Source organism: Ovis aries, chromosome 12, assembly GCF_016772045.2.
Source record: "Ovis aries strain OAR_USU_Benz2616 breed Rambouillet chromosome 12, ARS-UI_Ramb_v3.0, whole genome shotgun sequence".
Classification (NCBI taxonomy): domain Eukaryota; kingdom Metazoa; phylum Chordata; class Mammalia; order Artiodactyla; family Bovidae; genus Ovis; species Ovis aries.
Genome location: NC_056065.1, coordinates 42804691 through 42822716, shown reverse-complemented (window position 1 = coordinate 42822716; position 18026 = coordinate 42804691). Strand labels below are relative to the sequence as shown.

Below are 18026 nucleotides of genomic sequence, written 5' to 3'. Positions count from 1 at the left end.
CTCCTGCATTGCTGGCGGAGTCTTTACCACTGAGCCACCTGGGAAAGGCATATTAACATGTAGGCAGAGAAAAGAGTGTAGCTCTGATCCTGGTGTGGGGTACGTCCACTTTGGAGTTAAAGCAGAAGAGGACAGAGGCCCAGGAGCACGTCAACAGGGAGGCTGGAAGTGGACCGGATTTCCAGGAGGCCTGTGCCCAAAGCTCCCCGCAAGGCCCCTCCCTGCTCTGTCCCCTCACGGTTCCTCCGGGCCTGCCTCCCCGGCCAGACATTGGCCTCCCAGTCCCCGCTGCCCCTGGTCAGTGCCGTCCTCAGCCCCGCCATGGCTTCCGACCTCAGAGGCACCTGGAACCTGCTCAGCAGCGACAACGTCGAGGGCTACATGCGGGCCCTAGGTAGGCGGGAGGGGCCGTGCGGGGGCCTCCGGCTCGGCCACGCGTCCAGTTCGGGGCGGAGGCGGCCGGGCTTGCCTGCTGGTCCGTCTCCCTGCGTCCCCTCACCTGCACCCGTGTGTCCCCCGAGTCTTACTACGGGTTCACCGGGTCCCCCACTTCCCCACCCTCGTCTATCCTCCATCCCCCTGAACGTCCATCTGACTGTCGTAGGTCTCCCACCTCCGTCCGTCTGCCAGTCCTTCAGTCCAGCCGCCTGTCCCCCCATCCTTCGGTCTCCCGCATCCCCCTGTTCTCCACGCGTCTGGCCGTCTCCTGGTCCCTCCCGTCCTTTCTCTCCTACTCCGCCAGTCTGTCTGTCCTCCCCTCTGTCCGCCGGTGCCCGGTCCACGCGGCCAAGGCTCCTGTCCCATCTCGGACTCCCAAGCAGGTGGGGGCGACCGTGGCGTAGGCCACCTCGCAGGGAGAGTTGGGGACACGATGGGGTTCCCCATGGGTGTCGGGGGAGGTGCTGCGACCCGAAGCCTCTCCCCGGAGATCCTCGCCCCGCCGCCGCTTTAACGCGGGTCTCTGGGCAATGGGCTGAGGGAATCCCCGAGTCCAGGGGAGGTCCCGGCCCGCAGCATCAGCGCCCCCTGGAGATGCTCCGGGACGCAGATTCCGGGACCCCAGAGGAGCGTCCCGAGCCTGGCCTCAGGCCCCGCCCTCGCCCCGCCCCCCGCCCTGAGACCTCCGGCGGCTCTAGTGCGGGTTAGAGTTCTGGAGACACATTTGAAATCTTTAGTTTTCTGGTTTCCTCTTCTCATCGAGGGGCGGGGATTAATAAACCCAGACCCTTTAGAAGCCGCTACCCCCTCCCCGCCCTCCCCCCGGGGCCCAATTCCAGCCAGGAGGACTGTGGGTCAGTGCTTGGAGGGTTTGCTTCCACTTTCCCCTGCGGGGCAGGGAGAAAGAAGTACGGGAGGGGCCTCAGGGGGTGTAGAGGGGCGACGGAGTCCGCAGAGTTTCTTTCCTGCCCTGACGGTAGAATGCTTCCCTTTGGTACTGATGCTCAGTTCCTCCTGCGGGTAATATAATTCGTCAGCGTTGGTGGTTCTGAGCACCTGCTCATGCCTAGCGCTTCTGACTAAATACCAGCAATCAGAGGCACCTTTTTGTGTTGCTGTTGTTAAATAGGAGTTCATTTTAAGCTGGCAGCATACCTCAAGCCAGAAGTAGCCATGTTCCTAATATTCAACGGACACAAGTGGAAGTTGGCTACCCTACCAGCCAGCAGAACTTGCGAAGGCTATCGGAATGGTGAAAGGAGATAGGGCATCTTCTTTGAACTTTACTTTTTTATTTGGCTGCGCTGGGTCTTAGTTGCAAGATGTGAGATCTTTAGTTGCAGCATTCAAACTCTTGGTTGGGGCAGGTGGGACGTGTTCCCTGACCAGGAATGGATCCCAGACCCCCTGCATTGGGAGCATGGAGTCTTAGACACTGGCTCACCAGGGAAGTCCCTCATCAGGGACAATTTTGATAGGGCCGGAGCTTCCAGAAGTCTGGCGGACTGGGGGCTGCTCTGGCTCCTCTTCTGCATTATCTGACCTGGGCTTGGGTTTCTCCATCTGCAAACTGAGAGTAGCAGGTCCATTTTTTTCTTTTTTTTAACCACACCTAAAAAAAAAAAAAATAACATAAAATCAGGTATTTTAGCCGTTTTCGAATGTACCATTTTGGTCTTCCCAGGTGGCTCAGTGGTAAAGAATCAGCCTGCCAACACAGGAGATGCAGGTTTGATTCCTGGGTTGGGAACATCCCCTGGAGAAGGAAATGGCTACCCACTCCAGTGTTATTGCCTGGAGAAACCCATGGACAGAGGAGCCTGGCAGGCTACAGTCCTTGGGGTTGCAAAGAGTCAGACATGACGGAGTGACTAAACAGCAATTCTAAGGTTCCAGTGTGTCTGTAAGATCTCCCAACCTATGGTAGAATTTTACCCTCCCTTTCTCACACTAAGCAGGGAGGCCTGGAACTTCTCAAACTAAATCAGATTAATACTGACAGAAACCTTATAGGCAAGGAAAAAAATGTTAGTTCTCTACCTTTCTTAGTTTCATTGGTTGGGACCCTGTAACTTATACTAAGAGACAGAGTAACACGGAGAAGGCGATGGCACCCCACTCCAGTACTCTTGCCTGGAAAATCCCATGGATGGAGGAGCCTGGTGGGCTGCATTCCATGGGGTCATGAAGAGTCGGACACGACTGAGCGACTTCCCTTTCACTTTTCACTTTCATGCATTGGAGAAGGAAATGGCAACCCACTCCAGTGTTCTTGCCTGGAGAATCCCAGGGACGGGGGAGCCTGGTGGGTTGCCGTCTATGGGGTCACACAGAGTCGGATACGACTGAAGTGACTTAGCACAGAGTAACAAACAAACAGAAACAAACAACAAACAGAAGCTTGTTAACACATGCATGGTGAATACACTCAGGAGCATTCAGTGATGAGTATCTCAGAGTGGTTAGAAGCTAAGCTTAGGAAACTTCCCTGGTGGGCCAGTGGTTGAGATTCGACTTCCAATGCAGGGAGCATGGGTTTGATCCCTGGTTGGGGAACTAAGATCCCACATGCCACCAGGTGTGGCCAAAATTTTTTTTAAAAGAAGAGGAAAGAAAAGAAAAAAAAAAAAAAGGAAGTTATATGGCACCTGAGCAAAGAGTAATAATTCTGTAGAGAAGTGACAAGACAAAGAAAAGGGCTTTGAGATTCCAGGGGTGACAAATTGTGGGAAGATAAATACATGCAGGAACTAATGGTAAATAGGAACGAGTTAGTCAAGTCTGTTATGTAAATTCTCCTGATGCTGTCTCTAGACTGATAGGAGTTCAGAGTTGTGTCCCTAATTTCTGTCCAACCTGGTAGAGGGAGAGCAGGGGACACGTTTACAAAATGATGTCCTGCTCTGGGGGAGGGCAGGGCTTTTCTGCTTTCCCATGGCCTTCATTTCAAAATAGTCAATATGAAAAAGCGGCATATCTTGGAGTGGCATATTCTGCTACCCTTAATCCGAATCTCATTTCCTCTCTGTTTCTAATTCATAAGGAGGAATTAATGATTATTTTTCCTAAAGGTAGTAAGCCCTGACAATTTACTTATCACCTCACCCCCAAATTAGTGGGGACATATGATCATAAGCGCTTTATTTTTCTGCTTGTTTGTGGTTTTTTGGTGGGGAGGTTGCTTCTGGTCACAACCCACGGCATGTGGGATCTTAGTTCCCCATGTAAGGATCAAACTTGTGCCCCTACATTGGGAGTTTATGGGTTGTTAATCACTGGACTGCCAGGGAAGTCCTCATAAGTGCTTTCTTCCCTGGTTTCTCTGGCTAGCATCTGATGTCTTTGTGGAGGATAAAGTGTTAGAGATCAGGGCATGGCTTTGAATTTTGCCTTGCAGTGCTTTCTTTTTAGTCATTCCCATGGCTTTTAGAGCAAATTTCTTAGAGAAGAAAACAGGGAATGGAGTCAGGGTGACTGTTTCAAGTGTGTGGAAACATCTTTTGTTAAGCCTGTTGAGTATCGCAAAGCCTTCTGACTGTTGTAATCAGTGTTTTTCAAATGTGTATTCGTGAAATCCTTCACCTGTCCCCAATACTGTCTTACTTTTCTGTACGTTATGCTGTGACTCCTTGTTTGAGACTTCTTTTTTCATGATTTCTGTAGAAGTTTATCCATTATCTACCATTGTATGAGATCCTAGAGGCTAACAGAGGCTCTATTTATTTATATTGCGCACATTCATGCTAAGTCAATTCACTTGTGTCCAACTCTGTAACCCCATGGACTGTAGCCTGCCAGGCTCCTCTGTCCATGGGATTCTCCAGGCAAAAATATTGGAGGGTTGCCATTTCCTATTCCAGGGGATCTTCCCGATCAGGGATTGAACCATCAAACCTGTGTCTCCTGCACTGGAAGGCAGATTCTTTACCACTGTACCACCTGGGAAGCCCTTATTTATATTAGTGTATTCATTTATCATCCAACCCATTTCACAAAGGATTAACCAAATAGTATTGAATCAATATCCTGCCTCACAGCTCCTATTTTTTAAAGTTTTAATTTTGTTTATTTATTTTGGCTGTACTGCATGGCCTGTGGGAGACTAGCTTCCCAACCAGGGATTGAACCTGTGCTCCTTGCAATGGCAGCATGGAGTTTTAACCACTGGACCACCAGGGAAGTCCCACAACTCCCTTTTTAATGTTTGGTTCTGGTTCCAGAAAGATACTGGATCCAGACAACACATTAACTCTTATTTGCAGTCTGTTTCCCAAAAGAAATATAAGTGTGCTAGGGATTTCTGGAATAGAGAGGCTAGTTTGTATAGCAGAGCACCAAACTGGAAACCCAGAAGTAGCCATTGATTGTTGGTAATAGAATCAAAGCTATACAGCCTCTGAATTCTGTTAGATTCCCAATTTGTTAGAGGTGGCTGGATGATATTTGATATTCTAAGAGTGTCTAAAATACAAACCAAGAGATCTTGCAGTGTCACCTGAAAATCGAATTCTCCTCTTCGTGGGCATGCATCCAAGAGAAACAACAAGCCAAATATCAGGAGAAGAAAGGATTTATAATTACTTAAAGCAAATAAGGACAACAGTGGAGATCTTTCTCAAAGTAGTGTCTCCTTGAATGGCAAAATTGGGGAATTTTTAAGCTATTCTAGTAGGGACTTGAGCAGAGGAGATTCCAGAGAGAATTGGGGCAGAGTCCAAGCTTTCACTTCAGTTCAGTTCAGCCGCTCAGTGGTGTCCCACTCTTTGCAACCCCATGGACCGCAACATGGCAGGGTTCCCTGTCCATCACCAACTCCCAGAGCTTGCTCAAACTCATGTTCATTGAGTCGGTGATGCCATCCAACCATCTCATCCTCTGTCATCCCCTCCTCCTCCTTTCTTCAATCTTTCCCAGAATCAGGGTCTTTTCCAGTGAGTCAGTTTTTCCCATCAGGTAGCCGAAGTATTGGAGCTTCAGCTTCAACATCAGTCCTTCCAATGAATATTTAGGACTGATTCTCTTTAGGATAGACTGGTTGGATCTCCCTTCAGTCTAAGGGACTCTCAAGAGTCTTCTCCAACACCAAAACCATGAATTCTTTGGCACTCAGATTTCTTTATAGTCCAACTCTCACATCTGTATATGACTACTGGAAAACCATAGCTTTGACTAAACAGACCTTGGTTGGCAAAGTAGCTTTTTAATATGCTGCCTAGGTTGGTCATAGCTTTTCTTCCAATAACAAGTTGTCTTTTAATTTTATGGCTGCAGTCACCATCTGCAGTGATTTTGGAGCCCAAGAAAATAAAGTCTGTCACTGTGTCCATTTTTTCCCCATCTATTTGCCATGAAGTGATGGGACTGGATGCCATGATCTTAGTTTTTTGACTGTTGAGTTTTAAGGCAGCTTTTCCATTCTTCTCTTTCACTTTCATCATGAGGCTTTTAGTTCCTCTTCGCTTTCTGCCATAAGGGTGGTGTCATGTACATATCTGAAGTTATTGATATTTCTCTTGGCAGTCTTGATTCCAGTTTGTACTTCATCCAGCCTGACATTTTGAATGATGTACTCTGTATATAAGTTAAATAAGCAGGGTGACAATATACAGCCTTTACAAATTCCTTTCCCAATTTGGAACCAGTTTGTTGTTCCATGTCTGATGCTTGACGAAGAATCCATATTGCTTCTTGACCTGCATACAGATTTCTCAGGAGGCAGGTAAGGTGGTCTGGTATTCCCATCTCTTGAAGAATTTTCCACATTTTTTTGTGATCCACACAGTCAAAAGCTTTAATGTAGTCAATGAAGCAGAAGTAGATGTTTTTCTGGAACTCTCTTGCTTTATTGATGATCCAATAGATGTTGGCAATTTGATCTCTGGTTCCTCTGCCTTTTCTAAATCCAGCTTGAACATCTGGAAGTTCTCAGTTCACGTACTATTGAAGCTTGGCTTGGAGAATTTTGAGCATTACTTTGCTAGTATGTGAGATGAGTGCAGTTGTGCAGTAGTTTGAACATTCTTTCGCATTGCCTTTCCTTGGGATTGAAATGAAAACTGACCTTTTTCAGTCCTGTGGCCACTGCTGAATTTTCCAAATTTGCTGGCATATTGAGTGCATCCCTTTCACAGCATCATCTTTTAGGATTTGAAATAGCTCTGCTGGAACTTCATCACCTCCACTAGCTTTGTTTGTAGTGATGCTTCCTAAGGCCCACTTGATTTCGCACTACAGGATATCTGGCTCTAGGTGAGGGATCACACCATCGTGGTTATCTGGGTTGCTAAGATCTTTTGATGGTCAACACCGAAATCAGATTGATTATATTCTTGGCACCCAAAGATGGAGAAGCTCTATACAGTCAACAAAAACAAGACCAGGAGCTGACTGTGGCTCAGATCATGAACTCCTTATTGCCAAATTCAGACTGAAATTGAAGAAAGTAGGGAAAACCGCTAGACCATTCAGGTATGACCTAAATCAAATCCCTTATGATTATACAGTGGCAGTGAGAAATAGCTTTAAGGGCATAGATCTGATAGATAGAGACCATCCCCATGGAAAAGAAATGCAAAAAGCAAAATGGCTGTCTGAGGAGGCCTTACAAACAGCTATGAAAAGAAGAGAGGTGAACAGCAAAGGAGAAAAGGAAAGATATAAGCATCTGAATGCAGAGTTCCAAAGAATAGCAAGAAGAGATAAGAAAGCCTTCTTCAGCAATCAGTGCAAAGAAATAGAGGAAAAGAACAGAATGGGAAAGACTAGAGATCTCTTCAAGAAAATTAGAGATACCAAGGGAACAGTTCATGTAAAGATGGGCTCGATGAAGGACAGAAATGGTATGGACCTGACAGAAGCAGAAGATATTAAGAAGAGGTGGCAAGAACACACAGAAGAACTGTACAAAAGAGATCTTCACGACCTGGATAATCACGATGGTGTGATCACTCATCTAGAGCCAGACATCCTGGAATGTGAAGTCAAGTGGGCCTTAGAAAGCATCACTATGAACAAAGCTAGGGGAGGTGATGGAATTCCAGTTGAGCTGTTTCAAATCCTGAAAGATGATGCTGTGAAAGTGCTGCACTCAATATGCCAGCAGATTTGGAAAACTCAGCAGTGGCCACAGGACTGGAAAAGATCAGTTTTCATTCCAATTCCAAAGAAAGGCAATGCCAAAGAATGCTCAAACTATCACACAATTGCACTCATCTCACGCACTAGTAAAGTAATGCTCAAAATTCTCCAAGCCAGGCTTCAGCAATACATGAACTGTGAACTCCCTGATGTTCAAGCTGGTTTTGGAAAAGGCAGAGGAACCAGAGATCAAATTGCCAACATCCGCTGGGTCATGGAAAAAACAAGAGAGTTCCAGAAAAACATCTATTATTGCTTATTGACTATGCCAAAGCCTTTGACTGTGTGGATCACAATAAACTGTGGAAAATTCTGAAAGAGATGGGAATACAGACCACCTGACCTGCCTCTTGAGAAATCTGTATGCAGGTCAGGAAGCAACAGTTAGAACTGGACATGGAACAACAGACTGGTTCCAAATAGGAAAAGGAGTATGTCAAGGCTGTATATTGTCACCCTGCTTATTTAACTTATATGCAGAGTACATCATGAGAAACGCTGGACTGGAAGAAACACGAGCTGGAATCAAGACTGCTGGGAGAAATATCAATAACCTCAGATATGCAGATGACACCACCCTTAAGGCAGAAAGTGAAGAGGAACTAAAAAGCTTCTTGATGAAAGTGAGAAGGGAGAGTGAAAAAGTTGGCTTAAAGCTCAACATTCAGAAAACAAAGAGCATGGCATCCGGTCCCATCACTTCATGGGAAATAGATGGGAAACAGTAGAAACAGTGTCAGACTTTATTTTTTTGGGCTCCAAAATCACTGCAGATGGTGACTGCAGCCATGAAATTAAAAGACGCTTACTCCTTGAGAGAAAAGTTATGACCAACCTAGATAGCATATTGAAAAGCAGAGACATTACTTTGCCGACTAAGGTCCGTCTAGTCAAGGCTATGCTTTTTCCAGTAGTCATGTATGGATGTGGGAGTTGGACTGTGAAGAAGGCTGAGCACTGAAGAATTGATGCTTTTGAACTGTGGTGTTGGAGAAGACTCTTGAGGGTCCCTTGGACTGCAAGGAGATCCAACCAGTCCATTCTGAAGGAGATCAGCCCTGGGATTTCTTTGGAAGGAATGATGCTAAAGCTGAAACTCCAGTACTCTGGCCACCTCATGCGAAGAGCTGACTCATTGGAAAAGACTTTGATGCTAGGAGGGATTGGGGGCAGGAAGAGAAGGTGCCGACAGAGGATGAGATGGCTGGATGGCATCACTGACTCGATGGACGTTGAGTCTGAGTGAACTCCGGGAGTTGGTGATGGACAGGGAGGCCTGCACTGCTGCGATTCATGGGGTCGCAAAGAGTCGGACACGACTGAGCGACTGAACTGAACTGAACTGTGTATTCTGGCCATCTCTTCTTAATATCTTCTGCTTCTGTTAGGCCCATACCATTTCTGTCCTTTAATGTGCCCATCTTTGCATAAAATGTTCCCTTGATATCTCTAATTTTCTTGAAGAGATCTCTAGTCTTTCTCATTCTATTTCTTCCTCTATTTCTTTCATTGTTCACTTAGGAAGGCTTTCCTATCTCTCCTTGCTATTATTTGGAACTCTGCATTCAGATGGATATATCTTTTCTTTTCTCCTTTGCCTTTCGCTTCTCTTCTCTTCTCAGCTATTTGTAAGGCCTCCTCAGACAACCACTTGGCCTTTTTGCATTTCTTTTTCTTGGTGATGGTCTTGATCACTGCCTCCTGTATAATGTCACAAACCTCTGTCCATAGTTCTTAAGGCACTCTGTCTATCAATTCTAATCCCTTGAAACTGTTTGTCACTTCCATATAATTATAAGGAATTTGATTTAGGTCATACCTGAATGGTCTAGTGGTTTTCCCTACTTTCTTCAATTTCAGTCTGAATTTGGCAATAAGGAGTTCATGATCTGAGCCACAGTCAGCTTCTGGTCTTGTTTTTGCTGACTATATAGAGCTTCTCCATCTTTAGCTGCAAAGAATATAATCAATCTGATTTCAGTATTGACTATCTGGTGATGTCCATGTGTAGAGTCAACTATTGTGTTCTTGGAAGAGGCTGTTGGCTATGACCAGGGCAGTCTCTTGACAAAACTCTATTAGACTTTGCCCTGCTTTATTTTGTACTCTAAGGTCAAACTCCTACTTTTGCATTCCAGTCCCCTATGATGAAAAGGACATCTTTTTTTTTTTTTTTTTGGTGTTAGTTATAGAAGATCTTGTAGGTCTTCATAGAACTGTTCAACTTCAGCTTCTTTGGCAGTGGTTGGGGCATAGACTCGGATTACTGTGATATTGAATGGTTTTGCCTTGGAAACGAACAGAGATCATCGTGTCATTTTTGAGATTGCACCCAAGTACTGCATTTCAGACTCTTTTATTGAATATGAGGGATACTCCATTTCTTAAGGGATTCTTGCCCACAGAAGTAGATATGATGGCCATCTGAATTAAATTCGCCCTTTCCAGTCCATTTTAGTTCACCGATTCCTAAAATGTTGATGTTCACTCTTGCCATCTCCTGTTTGACCACTTCCAATTGACCTTGATTCATGGACCTACCATTTCAGGTTCCTATGCAATATTGCTCTTTATAGCATTGGACTTTACTTCCATCACCAGTGACATCCACAACTGGGCGTTGTTTTCACTTTGGCTCCGTCTCTTCATTCTTTTTGGAGTTATTTTTCCACTCTTCTCCAGTAGCTTATGGAGCACTTACCGTCCTGGGGAGTTCATCTTTCAGTGTCATATCTTTTGCCTTTTCATACTATTTATGGGGTTCTTAAGGCAAGAATACTGAAGTGGTTTGCCATGCCCTTCTCCAGTGGACCACGTTTTGTCAGAACTCTTCATTATGACCCGTCCATCTGGGGTCACCAGAAGTGACTTAGTATGCACACATATACACAGTGTGGTGGGGAGGGAGTTAGAGAGGAAGGCCAAAAGACAAAGAATTTTTATGTTTAAATTTCCCTTGTCTTGTCATAAACTATGAATTTTATTTTATGATGGTGAGACCAAATAAACTGAAACATCAGAGTTTGGAGCAGAGAAAGCTTTATTGCAGAGCCAAGCAAGGAGAATGGGTCGCTCATACTCAAAACCCCTGAACTTACTGATGATTTCCAGTCGCTCAGTCATGTCTGACTCTTTACAATCCCATGGACTATAGCCCACCAGGCTCCTCTATCCAAGGGATTCTCCAGGCAAGAGCACTGGAGTGAGTTGCCAGGCCCTCCTCCAGGGAATCTTCCCAACCAGGGATTGAACCTAGGTCTCCCACACTGCAGGTGAATTCTTTACTGTCTGAGCCACCAGGGAAGCTGAATGAAGTTTATTTTTTAAAAAAAAAAAAAAAGAAAGGAAAGACACAGAAGAGATTTGCAATGAGGTGGGCCCCACAGAGTTTGTTTCAATGAGTCCCAGCCAGCATCTCTTCTGAGGAGGGAAATAACTCCTTTTTGAGTAGAGCCGATCCTGCAAATCCAACAATATTGCTCTTTCCTAGCTTCTGCCAAATCGAAGGGAAAAGAAAGGCAACTTGTCCTTTGGACACTGAAGGAAGTTTGCTTGGGTTCTATAGTCTGGAGAAGTTGGCTGCAGATTTGAGAGTTCTTGGTGGGCCCCACAATAGCCAAGGATGACCCAGGGTATGACACTCTAGGCAGGAAGGAAGCTAATGCCTACAGAGCTTGACCATCTTGTCCAGGACTTCCCTTTAATCTCATCATGAACATGAGAACATAAGGATGTTACTACCAACTTATTGAAAGTTACTGCATAAGATGGGATTTAAAGCCCAATTTCTGTTGGCTCCAAGACCCACATGGCCTCAAAATTAGAAGTAGCTTTGGGGGACTTCCCTGGTGGTGCAGTGGCTAAGAATGAGCGCCCAAGGCAGGGGGCCCAGGTTTAATTCCTGATCAGGGAGCCAGATCTCACATGCTGCATGTTTCACATGCCACAGCTAAAGATCTTGCTGTAAGACAAATTAATCAAATCTGACACAATATTCACATGTAATGGGATAAAAGTTTGACAATATTAAATGGCTATTTTTTATTTTTTTACATGAGATTTAAACTCTGTGTATGAATGCACTTTTAAAACATAATTTTGGTCACATCACATTACACACTGTTTATTTTGTCACTCACAAACTATAAAATTTTTTGAATGAAACGTATCAGTTATATATGTATAAAAGATCCTGTATGCTTCAAGCAAAAATCCCACATGCCACAACTAAGACCCGGCACAGCCAAATAACATAAATAAATAAAAATAAAAAATTTTTCAAAAAGAAGTGGCTGTGAAATAAAGGGTTAATGTGAACAGATGAAGTTTAAAAAAGTATGTGTTTGTGTTGGCCTCTTTGAGATCCTGCCCTAAAATGTATATGCTCACATGCTTATAATGGTATGTGCGCCATGTAGATTGTTACCTGGGTTCCATCCCTGGGTTGGGAAGATTCCCTGGAGAAGGGAAAGGCTACCCACTCCAGTATTCTGTCCTGGAGAATTCCATAGACTATATAGTTCATGGGGCCACAGAGTCGGACATGACTGAGCGACTTCCACTTCACTTCCTTCTGCTGGAATGTCATACTTCCTACTTAAAAAATAAGTGGTGTGGAAAAGTATGGTTTGACCTGGACAAAAGCCTTGTGAGCAATTTGGTCACTGAGGTCATGTGTAGACCTGGCAGAAAATGACCAGAACCTAAGCTAGTTTGAATTTTGATCTTTAAAAAGCCAGCCGGCAACCACCAATCTGTTAAGTGACAGTCTTATAATGTGGTAGTACCAATTATAAATTTACTAGCAACAAATCATCTCACTGATTGTAAAAGCATAATTGATATATAGTAATCATCTAAAGTTTGGTTTCTTATTTGTTTTTGTTATACATAAAGAAAAGGCTTTAAGGAAAGTCAGTGATAACTATTTTAAATTTGGCTTGATCATATTAATAATCAGATAAATATTTTAAGGGTTTAGCCTCCATGTTTAAAGATTGCTGAAAATAAGTAAAGACTGGATCATTTGCATTTCATGCTAAAAGCTAGAGTTCTAGGTTAAAAGTTTTTTTCATTTTATTGAAAAAAGTTGATCTATAATATTCTGTTAATTTCCACTGTATAACAGTGACTCAGTTAAATATATGTATATATCTTTTTTATATTCTTTTCCATTATGGTTTATCACAAGATATTGAATATAGTTCCCTATACTATACAGTAGGACTTTGCTGTTTATCCATCCTATATATAACAGCTTCTTCTGCTAATCTCAAACGGGAAATATTTTCCTTCTCCACTCCCTGACTCTCCACAACTACAAGTGTATTCTCTACGTCTGTTAGTCTGTTTCTGTTTCATAGATAAGTTCATTTGTATCATATTTTAGATTCCACATATATTAGTAACTGATATCACACAGTATTTGTCTCTTTCTGACTTATTTCATTTAGTATGATCATCTGTAGGTCCATCCAATATATTGCAAATGATGTTGTTCAGTTGCTAAGTTGTGTCTGACTTTGTGACCCCATGGACTGTAGCATGCCAGGCTTTCCTACCTTCACTGTCTCCCGAGGTCTGCTCAAACTCATGTCCATTGAGTCAATAATGCCATCCAACCATCTCATCCTCTGTCGCCCCCTTCTCCTTCTGCCCTCAGTCTTTCCAAGCATCAGGGTCTTTTCCGATAAGTCAGCTCTTCCCATCAGGTGGCCAAAGTATTGGAACATCAGCTTCAGCATCAGTCCTTCCAATTAATACTCAGGGTTGATTTCCTTTAGGATTGACTGGTTTGGTCTCCTTGCAATCCAAGGGACTCTCAAGAGTCTTCTCCAGCACCACAGTTCAAAAGCATCAATTCTTCAGCACTCAACGTTCTTTATGGTCCAGCTGTCATATCCATGGGCTTCCCTGGTAGCTCAGCTGGTAAAGACTCCACCTGCAATGTGGTTCGATCCCTGGGTCAGGACGATCACCTGGAGAAGGGATAGACTACACACTGCAGTATTCTTGGCCTTCCCTGATGGCTCAGATGGTAAAGAATCAGCCTGCAATGCAGGAGACCTGGGTTCGATACCTGGATTGGAAAGATCCCCTGGAGAAGGGCATGGCAATCCATTCCAGTATTCTTCCCTGAAGAATACTCATGGTCAGAGGAGCCTGGTGAGCTACAGTCTATGGGGTCACAAAGAGTCAGACACAAAGGGTAATTAAGCATAGCACATTCATACATGACTACTGGAAAAAGCATAGCTTTGACTATATGGACCTTTGTCAGCAAAATGAGGTCTCTGCTTTTCAAGATGCTGTCTAGGTTTGTCTTTCAAGAAACAAGCATTTTTAATTTCATGACTGCAGTCACTGTCCTCAGTGATTTTGGAGCCCAAGAAAATAAAATCTGCCACTGTTTCCATTTTTTCCCCGTCTATTTACCATGAAGTGATGGGACTGGATGCCATGGTCTTAGTTTTTTGAATGTTGAGTTTCAAGCCAGCTTTTTCACTCTGCTCTTTCACCTTCATCAAGATGTTCTTTTAGTTCCTCTTCACTTTCTGCCATTAGGTTAATATCATCTGCATATCTGAGGTTGTTGATATTTTCCTGGCAATCTTGATTCCAGCTTGTGATTCATCCACCCTGGCATTTCACATGATGTACTCTACATATAAGTTAAATAAGCAGGGTGACAACATACCAAAAATGACATTATTCCATTCTAAGAAAGCCTTTTTTTTTCCAGGCAGCTAGCTTTTAAAAAATTATGTATGTATTTATGGCTGCACTGGGTCTTTGTTATCGTACATGGACTTTCTCTAGTTGCAGAAAGCGTGGGTGTTGGGGGGGTTACTCTCTAGCAGCAGTGTGCCAGCTTCTCACTGCAGTGGCTTCTCTTGTTGGGGAACATGGGCTCTAGGGCACACGAACTTCAGTAACTGCTGAACATGGGCTAGTAGCAGTGGTACAGGGGCTTAGTTGTCCTGTGGTATGTGGGATCTTCCTGGACCAGGAATCAGACTGGTGTCCCCTGCATTACAAAGCAGATTCACGACCGCTGGACCACCAGGGAAGCCGGAAAAAAAACAGCTTTCTTAAGACAACGACATTCACACCATCATCGAGCAAATGCATAGAACTCGAAGCTCCCTGGTGGTCCACTGGTTAAGACTCAGCACTTTCACTGCTGAGGGCCTGGGGTTCAATCCTAGATTTGCGGGAACTAATAACCTGCAAGCTGTGTGGTGCAGCCAAAAAATACATTAAAAAAATAAAAAGAAAAAAGAAATGGGTAGGGGCTAATGCGATGTTCATGGAGCCCTATGAAGGGCTTGGCTACATTTTCTAGGCTGGAAATGGAGATGTGAGGCACCCAGCCCTGAAAAGCACAGCTAGCTCTGAGGGCCAGTCATGTCAGAAAAAAAGAATCTGTTAGGCAAACAAGTTAAAACAGGGACAATTCTGGGACCAAGCTTTCTGCAACGAAGCATATAAATCTCTGAAATGATTCCTGAAACTTCATTCTACATGAACAGGACATTCCCTAAATAGGAGAACCATGTCCCATGACTCATAGGAATGTTCAGGATGACAAGCCAGCAGTTGTGGCTGCCTGCCAATGAGATCATGTCACCTGCTCTAAATATTCCAGTGGCTCCCATCCAACTCCATCATGCTCTGAATTAAAGCCCGATGGTCCTTTATGCTACCCTGAATCTCATCTCTAGGTCCTCCCCTCCTCCTCATTCTCCCTCATTCTTCTTTAGCCACCCCAGTCTCCTGAAGGTTCCTGAGACCATCTGACATGCACCTCCTGAGAGTTCTAGTGAGCTCTGTTGTACACTTGCTGTTGCTGGTCAGTTGCTAAGTAGTGTCCAACTCTGTGACCCCTCTGATTGTAGCACACCAGACTCCATGGAGGTCTCCAGGCAAGAATACTGGAGTGGGTTGCCATTTCCTTCTCCAGTCCTATATTTCTTTCCCCCCAAGATCTGCACAACTCACCACTCACTTTGTCACCTCCCTCAGCTCTGGCTAAAATTGCACTTTGCTTCCTGGTGGCTCAGCTGATAAAGCATCTGCCTGCAATGTGGGAGACCTGGGTTCAATTCTGGGGTTGGGAAGATCCCCTGGAGAAGGGAACCCACTCCAGTATTCTGGCCTGGAGAATTCCATGGACTGTATAGTCCATGCAGTCACCAAGAGTCAGACATGACTCAATGACTTTCACTTTCACTTTCACTTTCACTTTTTCTCTATTTAAAATAGCAACCTTGGGACTTCCCTGCTGGTCTAGTGGCTAAGACTGCGCTGTTAATGCAGGGAGCCCTGGTTTAATCCCTGGTCAGGGAACTGGAGTCTACATGCTCCAACTAAGAGTTGCATGCCACAGTTAAACATCCCACGTGCCACAACGAAGACTGAAGACCTCGCCCCTTGCTAACTAAGACTCGAGGCAGCCAAATAAATAAATATTAAAGCAAATAAACAAAATAAGCAGCCTTTATCTCTAGTTCATAATGCGTTCAAAGCCATTGAATGGGAACTGTCTATACCAAAACTCTGAGAAACACTAGCCATCAGATGCAATGATTTTGAGGACAGCTGCCAAATCCTTAGCTTTTGCATCTCAAGTAAATGTTTAAATGTATTTTCTTTCTAAAAAATTATTTTTAAGATATTGACTTTGCCACTCATAAGATAGCTAAGATGCTGAAGCCACAGAAAGTGAGCAGAATGGGGATTCTTTAACCATCCACACGAACAGCACCTTCAGGAACTATGTTGTGAAATTTAAGGTCGGAGAAGAAGTTGATGGGGATAACAAAGGCATGGATAACAGAAAATGCAAGATAAAAATCATTTATTTAGTCTCGGCTGTGCTGGGTGCTTGTTGCCATGTGGGCTGTTTTCTCTAGTTGTGGCGATCATGGCTACTCTCTAGCTGTGGTGCAAAGCCTTCTCATTGCAGTGGCTTCTCTTGTTGCAGAGCACAGGCTCTAAGGCACGTGGGCTCAGCAGTTGTGGCTCTCAGTCACTAGAGCACAGGCTCAACAGTTGTGGTGCATGGGCTTAGTTGCTCCGAGGCATGTGGGATCTTCCCCGATCAGAGATCGAACCTGTGTCTCCTGCACTGACAGGTGGATTCTTTACCACTGAGCCACCAGGGAAGCCCGCAAGGCAAAAATTAAAGTCGTGACATAGACTTTTAGTTTTGCAAGGTCCTTGACACCTTCTCTAGTCATATCTGAGGATGCTGCCAGAGCAAATCAGTATTTTCTCCCATCCCTCATGCAGAGCTTGGTCACTTGGGACAATGACAAATTCACCTGCGTGCAGAAGGGGGAAAAGAAGGATTGAAGAGGACCAGCTTCACCTGGTACTGGCCCTGTTTTGTTCCTGTATTTTTTAAATTGACATAGTTGACTTACAATGTGTGAATCTCTGCTGTACAATAGTGTGGCTCAGTTATACATACATTCACGCGTGCATGTGTGCTAAGTTGCTTTAGTCGTGTCTGACTCTGTGCGACCCTAGAAACTGTAGCCCACCAGGCTCCTCTGTCCATGGGATTCTCCAGGCAAGAATACTGGAGTGGCTTGCCGTGCCCTCCTCCAGACATACATACATGCATACATACATACATATATATATGTGTGTGTGTGTGTGTATACACATTCTTTTTATGTTTTTTTCCATTGTGGTTTATCCCAGGACATTGAATGTAGTTCCCTGTACTATACAGTAGGACGTTGTTGTCCATACATTCCATACATAATAGTTTGCATCTTTTAACACCCAACTACCAGTCCATTCCTCCCGCATCCCCACCCGCACCCTGTTGGCAATCACAAGTCTGTTTTCTACGTCTGCGAGTCTGTTTGCGCTTCATTGAGAAGTTCATTTGTGGCATATTTTAGACTCCATATATAAATGACATCATATGGCACTTGTCTTTCTCTTTCTGACTTACTTCATTCAGTGGGATAATCTCTAGTTGCATCATGTTGCTGCACATGGCATTATTTTGTTCTTTATTACGGCTGAGTAGTATTCCATTGTATACATGTACTACATCTCCTTTATCTGTACATCTCTCAATGGACATATAGATTGTTTCCACGTCTTGGCTATTGCGAATAGTGCTGCTGTGAACATAGGGGTGCATGTATCTCTTTGAATTATAGTATTGTCTGGATATATTCCCAACAGTGGGACTGCTGGATCCTATGGTAATTCTATTTTAGTTTTCTAAGGAACCTCCATACTGTTTTCCATAGTGGCTGCACCAATTTACATTCCCACCAACAGTGTAGTAGGGTTCCTTTTTCTCCACACCCTCTCCAGCGTTTGTTATTTGTAGACTTCATTGACTTTTGTGAGGTGGTACTTCATATAGTTTCAATTTGCATTTCTCTAATAATTAGCAATGTTGAGCATGTTTTCATGTGCCT

At 44.3% G+C, this 18026-nt stretch overlaps 1 protein-coding gene across 1 annotated transcript; it reads left to right on the top strand.

Moving 5' to 3' along the window:
- The first annotated feature begins 265 nt into the window (after positions 1-265).
- On the top strand, positions 266-17374 carry RBP7 (retinol binding protein 7). The gene is given in 5 exon segments (XM_004013735.6): positions 266-394; positions 16250-16297; positions 16300-16442; positions 16870-16925; positions 16927-17374. Coding segments are annotated over 5 exon segments (378 nt in total). The 5' UTR covers positions 266-321; the 3' UTR covers positions 16985-17374.
- The last annotated feature ends 652 nt before the right edge of the window (positions 17375-18026 follow it).